The sequence below is a fragment of the Microcaecilia unicolor genome, chromosome 2 (assembly GCF_901765095.1).
Source record: "Microcaecilia unicolor chromosome 2, aMicUni1.1, whole genome shotgun sequence".
Taxonomy (NCBI): domain Eukaryota; kingdom Metazoa; phylum Chordata; class Amphibia; order Gymnophiona; family Siphonopidae; genus Microcaecilia; species Microcaecilia unicolor.
In genome coordinates, this window is record NC_044032.1 from 158,389,875 (window position 1) to 158,404,555 (window position 14,681).

The 14,681-nt window shown below is 44.3% G+C and overlaps 1 protein-coding gene across 8 annotated transcripts in view; it reads left to right on the forward strand.

Annotated features, from left to right (window-relative positions):
- PPIP5K2 (diphosphoinositol pentakisphosphate kinase 2) overlaps positions 1-14,681 on the forward strand; it is a 397,208-nt gene that overhangs the window by 5,368 nt on the left and 377,159 nt on the right. For 7 of the 8 annotated variants that reach the window (XM_030193432.1, XM_030193434.1, XM_030193437.1 and 4 more), the window contains one exon: positions 1,573-2,006. In XM_030193432.1, coding sequence (XP_030049292.1) covers positions 1,818-2,006 — 189 coding nt within the window. In that variant the 5' untranslated portion in view covers positions 1,573-1,817. Of the gene's footprint in view, positions 1-1,572; positions 2,020-14,681 lie in introns of those variants that run through there. The other variant, XM_030193436.1, reaches the window with a different exon arrangement.

A 14,681-nucleotide genomic window follows, 5' to 3' on the forward strand; every position in this document is an offset into this window, starting at 1 on the left:
CTGAAGCCAAGAAACCTCGTGTGGTTGGTCACTTCTGCTTGTGACGAACCCGGAAGTACGTGATGTCAATTCAGGAGATGGATACAGAGAGCAGGAATGCCTCAGCCATGCAGTCAGCTTCAGAATGTTGGAAGTGCGTTTTATTATATAGGATGTGTATGCATACATGTATGTAGTATGTGTGGTAGTACTTGAATATTAACCATATATGTTTGTATTATTTCTTTAAAAACCCAAGTTGGATTATATTATACTATATGTACATACAATTATCAGGAGGCGAAACAATTAATGTGCTATGATGGTTCCATCTGTGACACTGCCACATATTCCCTTGGGGATATAATTGCTGGAATAGGCAAGGACTGAGCACATTATTAGTACACCTATGGGTAGACAATGAGTGTATAATTTGATTTTTATATTTTGATATATGAGCTTGCTCTGAGAGTACATATTTGGATATCCCAGATTGAGTCAAGAGTAAGAAATAAAACCCAGAGGAGGCAGCTTGCTGATGTCATACCCGAGTATAATAGAAAACTGAAAGCTAAACATAGGAAACAATGCACCATAGTTGTTCAACTTAATGGCAAAAGTTGCACTCAGTGGTGAATTTTAATGCGTCATTGTCGCACGAGAAAGTGTCATTGAATCTACAAATAGGTGGGAAAATGTGGGATACAAATGTAATACAAAAAACAGAAGAAACCAGTCTTTGCAAGGAAATCAACAAGAAACAAAACAGCAAAGATGACCAACAAAAGCAAAAAACAAAAAACATAAAAATAAAAAATATATATATAAAAAACGTCAAAATTTAAAATCATAAGATATGTATTTAAAAGATGAATCCATCAAAATCAAAAAAATTACATAAAAAAGACGACACTTTGGATGTAAAAATGAAGAATCAACTTTATTAGCCAAAGTGTAGCAGGGAGAAAGGGACTCGACACAGCTTTGTTTCGGCCGTACTGGCCTGCATAAGGAGTCTTCTCTGCCATCTGTTGATGATTAATTCTATCCAAATATAAAAAGAATATGTGTGTCTTACCAATAAACTGAAGCTATAGTGCTCTTCTCCGCTCAACAACTTTGTTTCCAGTACAATTGAGCACTATAGCTTCAGTTTATTGGTAAGACACACATATTCTTTTTATATTTGGATAGAATTAATCATCAACAGATGGCAGAGAAGACTCCTTATGCAGGCCAGTACGGCCGAAACAAAGCTGTGTCGAGTCCCTTTCTCCCTGCTACACTTTGGCTAATAAAGTTGATTCTTCATTTTTACATCCAAAGTGTCGTCTTTTTTATGTAATTTTTATATATATATATATATTTTATTTGTATGTTTTTTGTTTTTTTGTTTTTTGCTTTTGTTGGATACAAATGTAACAAATGTAATTGCTTATATTTACTTGGATAATAGAATAATGAAATATGTTGAAAGACATTACCGATCTTTGCACGGTTATTTTTCCTTGAACAGCACTCAATTTCTTGTGGTATAGTTTCATCGCTGTATTGCAATTTGAACTGTAATTTCTTAATTATATTTATTTTTAGGCAAAACCATGGACTGCAAAGCATATCATGGAAAGAATAATGTGATGTTCTCCTAGTGGAGCAGAAAAAACACTGAAGATAAGTAGAATTCTGGAAACAACTATATTTGGCAACTGACTTACCACATGAGCAAATAACTGTACAAGTTGTAACAAGCTGCTTGGGATTTTCTTATCATCTGGCTCTGAAATCACGACCTCCATGTAGTTTTTAGTTTTTTTTTTTTTTTTGCTGTGTCTGCAGCTATGTCTGTTAATGCAACAGAGTCTGAGACCCCCAAGTTCTTTGTTGGATGTGAAGATGAGGAAGGTGATGATAATTTGGATCAGATCCACGGAGAAGTCTTTGAAAATGCTGATGAATGCTTAGCGGAGGAGGAGGAGGAAGAGGATGATGATGAAGATGATGATGATGATGAAGATGAATATGATTCTGTACGTATTTCATGTAGGTTGGTTGACGTTTGTGTTATAGGAGCTTTTTATTTGCAATTTGAGTACATTTAGAGGAATGTTAAACTACCAGTGGTATTGAATAGGATTTTAGGGTTTTATTAAAATGAGCTCTTAAAGAACTGTGTGGTTTTTTTTGGGGTTTTTTTTTACACATGAGTTGAATACTTTGAATTAGGTCCAGGTATTCATTCTTTCTTTCCCCTTTACTCAGTCCTAGAACTAACCATTATGTTCCCTTCTTTAGCAGCTGTTAAAGGTGCATCTTGAAAACATTGTAACATAGTAAATGACGGCAGTCCATCCAGTCTGCCCAACAAGATAAACTCATTTTACATGGTATGTGATACTTTATACCAGAGTTTGATTTGTCCTTGCCATTCTCAGGACACAGACTGTAGAAGTCTGCCCAGCACTGTTCTTGTACTAAGTTTTGAAGATAATGTTATCAATAGAAATCAAACAAAATAAAATATGGAAAAGAAAATAAGATGATGATACCTTTTTGATTGGACATAACTTAATACATTTCTTGATTAGCTTTCGAAGGTTGCCCTTCTTCGTCAGATCGGAAATAAGCAAATTTGCTAGCTGACAGTGTATATAAGTGAAAACATTCAAGCATTACTATGACAGTCTGACAGGGTGGGAGGATGGGGGTGGGTAGGAGGTATGCATGGGGACATCAAAGCATATCATTGATATTCTAACAGGATGGGTGTTGATAGGTGAGGGGTGGGGTGATCAACAGAGACATACAGCTTTATGGTTTATAATGGGCTAAGAACCCCAGATCCTTGTTAAGTCCTTTCTGTTAGGTGTTAAAATATTCAATCATTCTGACTTCAAAGGTCGTTCTTTTTTTTTTTATTTGTTAAACTTTTTATTAATATTCCAACAAAGTATTACACTCGTAAACAATATTCCTATACATAGCTCATCTGCAACAATCAAGCTTTGTTAACATTCTTTTATTTTTCCCCCTTCCCCATTAAAGGTCTTACGTTCTTGTATGGTTTTAAAGTTACCTTTCAGGATTCTCACTGTGAAATCACTGGTACAGTGTCCTGGTCCTGTAAAATGTTGACCAACAGGTGTGGGAACCCTACTGGCACCAGCATTGTTCATGTGATGTCTATGTAAATTGAATCTTGTCTTAAGCATCTGGCCTGTTTCTCCAATATACCATCCTTCGTTACATTTTTTACACTGAATGATATATACCACATTGGAAGATGAGCAAGTGAAAGATCCCTTTATGTTGAATATCTTTCCTTTGTGGATGATTTTGGGGTCCTGTGAAATATTTTGGCATAGTTTGCAACTGGATAAATTACAGGGAAGTGTGTGCCCTTCTGTTCCTTTTCAGTCTGTGATGGAAGTTTACTTCTGATTAGCTTGTGTTTTAAGTTGGGTGGCTGTCGGAAGGCCAGTACTGGTGGGGATGGGAATATCTCTTTCAGTAATTCATCCTCCTGGAGTATAGGTTGTAGATCTCTTATGATTTTCCTCAGTTTTTCCAGCTCTGGATTGTATGTCACTACAAGGGGGATTCTGTCTGTGGATTTTTTTCTCCTTGTACTGTAGCAGAAGGGCAACCTTCGAAAGCTAATCAAGAAATGTATTAAGTTATGTCCAATAAAAAAGGTATCATCTTATTTTCTTTTCCATGTTTTATTTTGTTTGATTTCTATTGATAACCTTAAGAGTGGACTAACACGGCTACCACACTCCTCTACTGAAGATAATGTTGAAACCCCTTTAAAATTTACACTCCAGTCCATCCCTATCTATTCAGTCACAATCAGGGCATAGACCATAGAAGTCTGCCCAGCACCGGTTTTGCTTCCCAGTTACCGGCGTCGCCACCTAATCTCCGCTAAGATTCCGTGGATCCATTCCTTCTAAACAGGATTTCTTTGTGTTTATCCCAAGCACGTTTGAATTCCATTACAGTTTTCATCTCCACCACCTCCCTCAGGAGGGCATTCCACATATCCACCACCCTCTCTGTGAAAAAATACTTCCTGACATTACTCCTAAGTCTGTCCCCCTTCAACCTCAGTTCATGTCCTATAGTTCTCTAGTTTTACTGCCTTCCCATCTCCTTTCAATATTTGACCGTCTGTATCATGTCACCCCTGTTTCTCCTTTCCTCCAAGGTATACGTGTTCAGGTTGGCAAGTCTCTCCTCGTACTGTTTGCAACGCAAATCCCACACCATTTTTGTAGCTTTTCTTTGCACCGCTTCCAGTCTTTTTACATCTTTAGTAAGATATAGCCTCCAAAACTGAACACAATTCTTTGGGCCTCTCCAACGACTTGTTGAGGGAGATCAATACCTCTTTTCTTCTGCTGGTTATACCCCTCTCTATGCAGCCTAGCATCCTGGCCATGGCTGTTGCATTGTTTCTTCACCTTTAGATCCTCAGACACCAACACCTCAAGGTCTCTCTTCTGAGTTGAGCTTATTAATCTCTCCCCTCCTATCTGGTATCTCTCTTTAGGGTTTCTGCACCGTAAATGCATCACTCTACACTTCTTGGCATTAAACTTTAACTGGCAGACCGACCATTCTTCTAATGTTCAGAGATCCCTTCTCATCATTTCTACTCCCTCCAAGGTATCCACTCTAGTGACTATTTTCGTATCATCCACAAAAAGACAAACCTTTCCTTCCAACCCTTCAGCAATATCTCCCACAAATATATTAAACAGAATAGGCCCCTGCACCGACCCCTGAGGAACTCCACTGCTCACCTTCCTTTCCTCAGAGCGGATTCCATTTACCACCATCCTCTGCCATCTGTCGGTCAACCAGTTTCCTATCCAGTTCTCCACTTTTGGTCCTAAGTTCAACCCTTTCAGCTTTCACAAGTCTTCTGTGGGGGACCGTATCAAAGGCTTTGCTGAAATCCAAGTAGATTACATCTAGTGCATGTCCTTCATCCAGTTCTTTGGTCACCCAGTCAAAGAAGTCAATAAGATTCGGCAGGATTTTCCTTTGGTAAAGCCATGTTGCTTCAGTTCTTGTAACTCGTCGGCTTCTAGAAAGCTAACCATCCTTTCTTTCAGCAGCGACTCCATTATTTTTCCTACCACTGACGTGAGACTTACCGGTCTGTAGTTTCAGACTTCTCCCGTCTCCACTTTTGTGGAGAGGGACCACATCCTCTCGTCTCCAATCTTGTGGTACCTCTCTTGTCTCTAAAGATCTATTAAATAAATCTTTGAGGTCCCGCCAGTTTCCTGTGATGTATCCCATCCGGCCCCATAGCTTTGTCCACCTTCAGATTCTCAAGCAGTTTATATACTTTTTCTTCCGTAAACGGCGCAGTATCCACTCCATTCCCAGATGTTCCCTCGGCAGCCAACCGCGGTCCTTTTCCAGGCTTTTCCTCCGTGAACACCAAAGAGAAATAATTGTTTAGCATGTTTGCTTTATCTTCATCACTCTCCTCATAGCCATTCTCATTATCTTTCAGTCTCGCAATTCCATTCTTATCTTTTCTCCTTTCTCCAATATATCTGAGAGAGGTCTTGTCACCTCTTTTTACATCTTTAGCCATTTTTTCTTCCACTTGCGCTTTCGCTAGCCGTATTTCCTTCTTCGCTTCTTTGAGTTTAATCCGATAATCTTTTCCGTGATCCTTTTGTTGCATTCTTTTGTATTTCTTGAACAAAACCTCTTTTGTCCTCATTTTTTCAGATGCTTGTTTGGAGAACTATATAGGCTTCCTGCTTCTCTTGTTTTTGTTTACTTTCCTCGCATAATGGGACTTCAGTTTCTCTGAGGTTAATAAGCAGGCCATATATTCTCACAATTGGGTAATGCAGTCCTACGTTGCCCGGTACAGAGCTTATGACAAGCGTTACAAGAGCTTTGTGGAACGCAAGACATGCTCCACCAAGCAACACCACGCAGGTGCCTTCCTGCCTGCCACGAGGGTGCAGTTACCGCAGTTCTATTTTTACTGCAGTGAAGAGGCTGCTTTTGTGGTTGCTTTTCACATTCCTGTCTGGAAGAGCTTTTTTGTGCCTTTTGGTGTCTCTCTCCCACTGTTCTTTCAGTGTGCCCGTGTTGATGTCACCTTTTACCTCTTCCTGTAAACCTTTAGTTTCTTTTGTCCAAGTTTTAAGTTTCCTTTGTTTTCCATGGCATCAGGCCATGGTTAGGCCTTGACTTTGGCCAGGTTTTTCCCTTTGTTCTGGTGCCTTGCTCCTTTTTCAGGCACCATCGTTTTGTTTCATTTGGCTGCAGAAGTTTTTCTGGCAATGTCCACTCAAGTTCCCAGTGGCTTCAAACACTGTACCCGGTGCAATCGAATCATTTCGGGCAAGGACACCCATTCTTGGTGTCTTTAGTGTTTAGGACCCCACCATAGCCCTGCTAATCATATCACTCTGTCTTAGGATGAAGAAGCAGACCCAGGTTGCCAGAGAGGCTCAATGCGAGAGGAGTTTTGGAGCCAGTCCCGATTCCTTGACTTCTTTATCGGCATTGATGTCAAGTACTACACCCAACATCGGGAGCTTCTGTCCGCATGGCTGCTACAAGACCTATGGACAGTGGGAGTAGTGGTGCATTGAGTTGATCTCCATTTGTTTTTATGTCAACTGCTGTACAGGGATCCCGGGACCACCCAGTGTCGGACCCGACCCCAAGGCAGTGTGAGGATCCAGTGTCGTCCGCGTTGGCATCGAGGAGCCTCGATGCCGAGCTTTGGGCGAAGGCCAAGAAGCATCGGTCCTCAATGCACGCTGCTGGGAGATCCGGACCATTGAGGGATTCAGCGCTCGATAAGCATTGGCGCCAGGAGGAATACTCCCCTTCCATTCAAGAGGTACCGATGTGTTGGTCTCTCAGCAGCCACGTCCCAGCTCTCTTCTCGACACCGCCAGTACTGCAGCATCTCAGAGCTGGCACCACAGCCTTTCTCGGTGTTCGCTGTCGATGAGCACAACTGGACCTTGCTCCCTGAGCTGCTGAATGGCCTCTTCCAGTGGTGTGCATTGGCATCGGGGGTGCTTGTGCCAACCTTGCCGACAGTTGTGCTTCATTTGGCCCTCAGTCTGCAGTGCGGCCTCTGACGCCTGTGTTGTGTATGGCTCTGGTGTTGACTGCCACCCAGTCAGGTACCTCCTCGACATTGGTGGAGGAAGCTTCGCCGGAGTTGAGGTGGGAGCAGACTCCTCAACGCTGTTGTCGAGGACATGGTTCCTGTAAGTCGAGAGAGGCTCGGTCTCGGCCTTCCCATGAGGAGTTGTTGACTGACACTGATGAGCAGTTCTCATGGAAGTCGGAGGAGGTTTTACGGTACTTTTCTGAGGATGAGTCCTATGGTATCTCCTCTGAACCCACCCCTCCACTTGAAAGGAGAAAATCCCCTCCGGAGAGCCTTTCTTTTTCCTCCTTTGTGAAGGAAATGGCTGACGCTATTCTATTCTTTTTTTTTTATGTGGAGGACGAGCCCAGGGCCAAGATGCTTGAGGTCCTAGACTACAGGTCTCCTCCTAGAGAGGCTGTGACTGTCCCTCTCCACGAGGAACTCCAGGAAGTTCTCATTCTGAATTGGGAGTCCCATCTGTTGGTACCTGTCCTGCCCAAGAAGATCGACACAATGTACAGGATCCACAGGACACCTGGATTTGATAAGCACCAGTTGCCTCATCATTCCATGGTGGTGGAATCTGCATTCAAAAGAGCTAGAAGTTCTAGAGGTTGTGCCTCATCATCCCCAGGCAGAGAAGCTAGGAACGTGGACTCTTTTGGGAGGAAGATGTTCCAGGCCTCTATGCTCGTGTCACGCACTGTCATACCTGCTCTTCATAAGCGTGTGCTTGTGGGACTTGGTGCACAAGTTGCTGGATTTGACCAACTCTCTTCCACTGGAGCAAGCTGAGTCGACTTGCCAGTTCACCAAGCAACAGAAGGTGTGTCATAAGTTCTTGGCCAGGGGCAGCTATGACACTTTTGATGTGGCATTCAGGATATCTGCCCGAAGTATAGCAATTCTCAGACTGTCATGGCTTCGTGTTTCTGATTTGGAACACATGGTTCAGCAAAGGTTGGCGAATGCCCCATGCTGGGGGTAACCTTTTTGGAGAGAGGTAGAGGAGGTCGCTGACCAGATCAAGAAACACACTGGTACCATATCTTCTTTCTCCCGCTGGGAGCCTTCTGCATCAGCCTCCTCATCTAGGAAGTCTTTTGGCAAGTCAAGAAGGGGTGCTTAGGTACACCGCCTCCTCTCGCCAGCCTGCTCAGGCTCAGCCCCAGTGCACTTGTTCTCGTTAACATTGTGTGCCTAAGGCCCCTGCTGTTTCCCAGTCAAAGCAAGGGACGAGCATTTGACTGGCTCCAACAGAACATAACTTGCCGGTCGGAGGGATGTTGAAGTTTTTCCATGAAAGGGTGGCCCCTTATAACCTCCAACCAGTGGGTTCTTCAAATAGTCCATCTCTGATACACCCTAAATTAGCTTCAGAAACCTCCAAATTACCCACTGAAAGCTCATTACTATAGCTTTCAGCACAATCAAGTACTTGCAGAGGAACTCTCTGCTCTTCTAAAGGCCCATGCAGTTGAGCCCGTTCCACCAGGGGAAGAGGGGCAGGGATTCTATTCCAGGTACTTCCTCGTGCAAAAGAAGACAGGGGGAATGTATTCCATCCTACGGTAGTTCAAAGGGCTCTGAACAAATTCCTGGTCAAAGAAAAGTTCAGGATGGTTTCCCTGGGCACCCTTCTTTCCATGATTCTGGAAAACGATTGGCTATATTCTCTGGACTTAAAGGATGCATATACACACATCCCTGTACTTCCAGCCCACTGGAAGTATCTTCGGTTTCAGCTGAAAACGTACCACTTCAGTACTGCATGCGGCCTCGCGTCAGCTCCCAGGTAGTTTACCAAATGCCTAGCAGTAGTCGCTATGTCGCTACACAGGCTGGGGGTGCATGTGTTCCCTTACCTTGACGATTGGCTGATGAAGAGCACGTCAGAGGACGGTGCTCGGGAGTCCATGCAGAGGACAATTTGGGTGCTCGAGCTACTAGAGTTTATTTTAAACTACCCCAAGTCTCATCTTCGCCCTGCCCAGCAATTGGAATTAATCGGAGCCCTGCTTGATATGCAGAAGGTTCGATCTTTTCTCCCGGGGCCGAGAGCTGATACTTAGTTGCACTGGCTTCTCAGGTTCGAGCCTTTTAGCGGCCACGGCTTAGCAGATGTTGAGGTTGTTAGGCCACATGGCATCCACAGTTTGTGACATCCATGACACGCCTTCATATGAGATCAGCCCAATGGAGTCTAGCCTCCCAGTGGTGCCAAGCCACGGGAGGTTTGGAAGATGTCATCCGAATATCCCCACTGTCTGTCTGTTGTGGTGGACCATATGATCTAATTGTCTCTGGGACTTCCATTCCAAATTATTCAGCCGTAGAAATTGCTGACTGATGCATCTCTCCTGGGTTGAGGCGCTCATGTAGATGGCTTCCTTACTCAATGGATCTCCATATCAGTCTCCTGGAATTTTGGGCCATCTGGAATGATGTAAAGGCTTTCAGAGATTGGCTGTCTCACCAAATTGTGCTCATACAGACAATCAGTTTGCTAAGTATTACACCAAGAAGCAGGAGTGCACCACATCATTCCCTCTATGTCAGTGTGTGTGTGTATATATATATATATATATATAGTCTATTCTCCACTAATTACATATAAGGTAATATAAGAATATGTAAGAAAAGGGGGAATTAAATACTATATTTGTTGAATTACATTAACCTGCACTGCAAGGTTTAAGGACATGTGCTCAGAACATAAAGACCATATATTTAACTTTAAAAATGTTTATTTACAATACAGGTAATGTAATAAAGTTACAAGAGAGAGGCAGTTTTTAAGACTGTTTCACAAGGGAAATGTGCTTTTCAAGATTAAAAGGTCTGTATTATAAATTATGCTGGATAATGGTAACTCACTTCGATAGAGGCTGCTTGGTGAAGATCCTTGCTGAAACAGAAGTCTTTTGTTGCAGAGTTGTTGGAGTCTGGAGAAAGTCTTATCAGGGTGTGTGTGAAGTCTAGCAGAGAGGCAGGAGGCAGAGCGAAGAGAACCAGATCCCAAGAGCTGGGCATTTTCCAGGCTTTTTATATTTTCTTGCTGGACCCTAGGCTGAAGTCAGGTGGGGTGTCTGAGAACTGCCTTCATCTGGTTTTTGAGATGGGGCATGGTAACTGGTCACATGTTTAATGACATCATAAGACTTTCTGTCTGGACATGTGCTGTGATATACACATCCATAAGGTATCTGACAGGATTACAAGAGTCTTTGAGAGTAAGTGGGCTTCTTTTGTCTGATTAGATAGCTAGATGAGCTTTTCAGTCTGAGTCATTGTCTGAGAATAGGTGGAGTTTCACTGTCTTTGGTTAACTCCAGTCTTTGTGATTGCTGTCCATCTTCAGAGTTTTGTTCTTTGGAAATGTGTTGATGGGCTTAGGTATCCACCCAGCTAGTTTTTGTTATCAGTAGTTTCCAGGGGGGAAGGGGGAGATGAAAGCCAGACCAGTTTATCTGATTTTGTCCCAATTAGTCTTTGCAGCTGTATATATTTTATATATACATTTGTATCTGATCCAGCAAAATCAATAACTCTGACAATTAAACTCTTATCATACTACATCAGGAGGCCTTACGGATGTGGTATTGGGCTAGCCGGCATGGGGAAGGACCGAGAGGGACTGGCAAAAGTACACCTGAAAATGAGGTGGATAGAGCGCCGTTCACAGAAGAGAGTGTGTATCAACAACTTGGAAAGCTAAAGGTGGACAAAGCCATGGGGCCGGACGGGATCCACCCCAGAATACTGAGGGAGCTCAGAGAGGTTCTGGCGGGTCCTCTTAAAGACTTGTTTAATAAATCCTTGGAGACGGGAGAGGTTCCGAGGGATTGGTGAACGGCGGAGGTGGTCCCTGTTCACAAAAGTGGTGATAGGGAAGAAGCTGGAAACTACAGGCCGGTAAGCCTCACTTCGGTTATTGGAAAAGTAATGGAAGCCATGCTGAAGGAAAGGATAGTGAATTTCCTGGAAGCCAATAAGTTGCAAGATCCGAGACAACATGGTTTCACCAAAGGGAAATCGTGCCAAACGAATCTCATTGAATTCTTTGACTGGGTGACAGGAGAATTAAATCAAGGACGTGCTATGGACGTCATCTACTTAGATTTCAGCAAGGCTTTCGACACGGTTCCCCACAGGAGGCTCTTAAATAAACTAGACGGCCTGAAGATAGGACCCGAAGTGGTGAACTGGATTAGGAACTGGTTGACGGACAGACGCCAGAGGGTGGTGGTGAATGGAGTTCGCTTGGGGGAGGGAAAGGTGAGTAGTGGAGTGCCTCAGGGATCGGTGCTGGGGCCGATTCTGTTCAATATATTTGTGAGTGACATTGCCGAAGGGTTACAAGGTAAAGTTTGCCTTTTTGCGGATGACACCAAGATTTCCAACAGAGTGGACACCCAGGAGGGTGTGGAAAACATGAAAAAAGATCTGAAGAAGCTAGAAGAATGGTCTAACGTTTGGCAATTAAAATTCAATGCGAAGAAATGCAAAGTGATGCACTTAGGGAGTAGAAATCCAAGGGAGACGTATGTGTTAGGCGGGGAGAGTCTGATAGGCACGGACGGGGAGAGGGATCTTGGGGTGATAGTATCTGAGGACCTGAAGGCGACGAAACAGTGCGACAAGGCGGTGGCAGTAGCTAGAAGATTGCTAGGCTGTATAGAGAGAGGAGTGACCAGCAGGAGGTTTTAATGCCCCTGTATAAGACGTTGGTGAGGCCCCACCTGGAGTATTGTGTTCAGTTTTGGAGGCCGTATCTTGCGAAGGATGTTAAAAAAATGGAAGCGGTGCAAAGAAAAGCTACGAGGATGGTATGGGATTTACGTTCCAAGACGTATGAAGAGAGGCTTGCTGACCTGAACATGTACACCCTGGAGGAAAGGAGGAACAGGGGTGATATGATACAGACGTTCAAATATTTGAAAGGTATTAATCCACAAACGAATCTTTTTCCGGAGATGGGAAGGCGGTAGAACGAGAGGACATGAAATGAGATTGAAGGGGGGCAGACTCAGGAAAGATATCAGGAAGTATTTTTTCACGGAGAGGGTGGTGGACGCTTGGAATGCCCTCCCGCGGGAGGTGGTGGAGATGAAAACGGTAACGGAGTTAAAACATGCGTGGGATATGCATAGAGGAATCCTGTGCAGAAGGAATGGATCCTCAGAAGCTTAGCTGAAATTGGGTGGCGGAGCAGGTGGGGGGAAGAGGGGGTGGTGGTTGGGAGGCGAGGATAGGGGAGGGCAGACTTGTATGGTCTGTACCAGAGCCGGTGGTGGGAGGCGGGACTGGTGTTTGGGAGGCGGGAAATACTGCTGGGCAGACTTATATGGTCTGTGCCCTGAAAAAGACAGGTACAAATTCAAGGTAAGGTATACACATATGAGTTTGTCTTGGGCAGACTGGATGGACCATGCAGGTCTTTTTCTGCCATCATCTACTATGTTACTATGTTACTATGTTCTTTCAAGCCACTTAATTTGGTGGGCAAAAGCAACAGCCTGCCCAACAGACTGAGCAGGGTTATGCAACCGCACGAGTGGTCTCTGAACATGGGCGTTGCCCAAGAGATCTTCTGAGAATGAGACACCCCCTCGATGGATTTTTTTGTCACTCACATGAATCACAAAGAGGCATATTTTCAAAGCACTTAGACTTATAAAGTTCCATAGTAACCTATGGAACTTTGTAAGTCTAAGTGCTTTGAAAATGAACCTCAGCATCCCTCAGTTCAGTTCCAGGCTTCAGACCCATGACAGGTGAGCATCGGATTCCTTCCTCCTTCATTGGGGGACAGACCTTCTATTTGCATATCCTCCCATTCCTCTTGTGGGGAAGATTTTGCTGAGGCTCAAACAAGACTGCTGGTCTATGATCGTTCCCTACTATTGGCAGATCTGGTTCCCTCTTCTTCTGGAGTTATCCTCCAAATAACTGTGGAGATTAAGGTGTTTTTTGATTGTCATAATGCAGAGCAATGGATCTCTTCTGCATCCCAACCTCTGGTCTCTTGCCCTCGCAGCCTGGGTGTTGAAAGCTTAGAATTTGCTTCCTTGCATCTTCCTGGGGTATCTCCAGGGTCTTGCTAAGAAGTGTTACTCTTTCAAATGGATGATGTTTGCCATCTGATTTGAGTGCAAGGCCCTAGATCCTGTTTCCTTCCCTTCATAGGCCCTGCTAGAATACCTTCGTCACCTGTCCGAGTCTGGTCTGAAGACGAACTCTGTAAGGGTTCACTTCAGTGCAATTAGTGCTACATGTAGAGGGTAAGCCCATCTCTGGACAGCCTCTAGTTCGCTTCATGAGAGGTTTTGCTGTTGACAAAGCCCCCTGTCAAATCTCCACCTGTGTCATGGGACCTCAACATCATTCTCACCCAGCTGATGAAAGCTCCTTTTGAACCACTTGATTCCTGTCATCTGAAGTACTAGACTTTGAAGGTCATATTTTTGGTGGCTGTTAATTTAGCTCGCAGGGTCAGTGAGCTTCAGGCCTTAATAGCAGATGCACCTTATACGAAGTTTAATTGTGCTTGCAGGACGTCTTGGATAAATCTTTATCTCTCAGTTCCTTGAAGGTTCAGGTGGCAGCTTTGGCTTGTTTTTGAGGCCGCCTTCAGGGCACTTCTCTGGCCTTACACCTGGATGTGGTACACTTTTTCTGTGGAGTTTCTCATCTCCGGCCACCGTGCTTGCAGATAGTTCAAACTTGTGATCTGAACTTGGTGTTGCGCGCGATGCATCGCCCCCCCCATTTGTACCTTTTGGACATGCTGTCCTTAAACATTTTCACGTTGAAGATGGTATTTTTGGTGGCCATCGCACCAGCCAGGCGAATGTCGGTGCTACAGGCTTTATCCTGTAGAGACTCCTTCCTCCGCTTCATGGAGGCTGGAGTTTCCATCAGGATGTTGCCGTCCTTCCTACAGTAGGCGGTGTCACGTTTTCACTTGAATCAGCCACTTTCCCTTCTGTCCTTTCGAGGGACTATCCTATGGAGTTCGGAACTTTGCGATACTGGATGTACGGCGTATTCTGTTACCTGGAGGTCACCAACGACTTCCGTCGTTCTGATCATCTTTACGTTCTCTTTGCAGGTTGCAAAAAAGGGGAAATGGCCTTGAAAGCCACAGTTGCCCACTGGCTAAGGGAAGCTATTTCTTCTGTGTATATTGCTAAGGGGAAGCCCACTCCGCTACAGGTGAGAGCGCATTCTACCGGAGCGCAGGCAACTTACATAGTAACATAGTAGATGACGGCAGAAAAAGACCTGCACGGTCCATCCAGTCTGCCCAAGAAATGTGCCACTTTTTTGTGTATACCTTCCCTTGATTTGTACCTGTCTTTTTCAGGGCACAGACCATACAAGTCTGCCCAGCACTATGCCCGCCTTCCACCATCGGCTCTGGCACAGACCGTTGTGAAAGATCCGTCCCTACCTCCGGGGTCTGCGGGATCTTGCCTCTGCCTTGGACAATCCGGCTACAAACCAGGATTCATGTCCCAACCTCCTAGTAACTGTAGTCCACAAG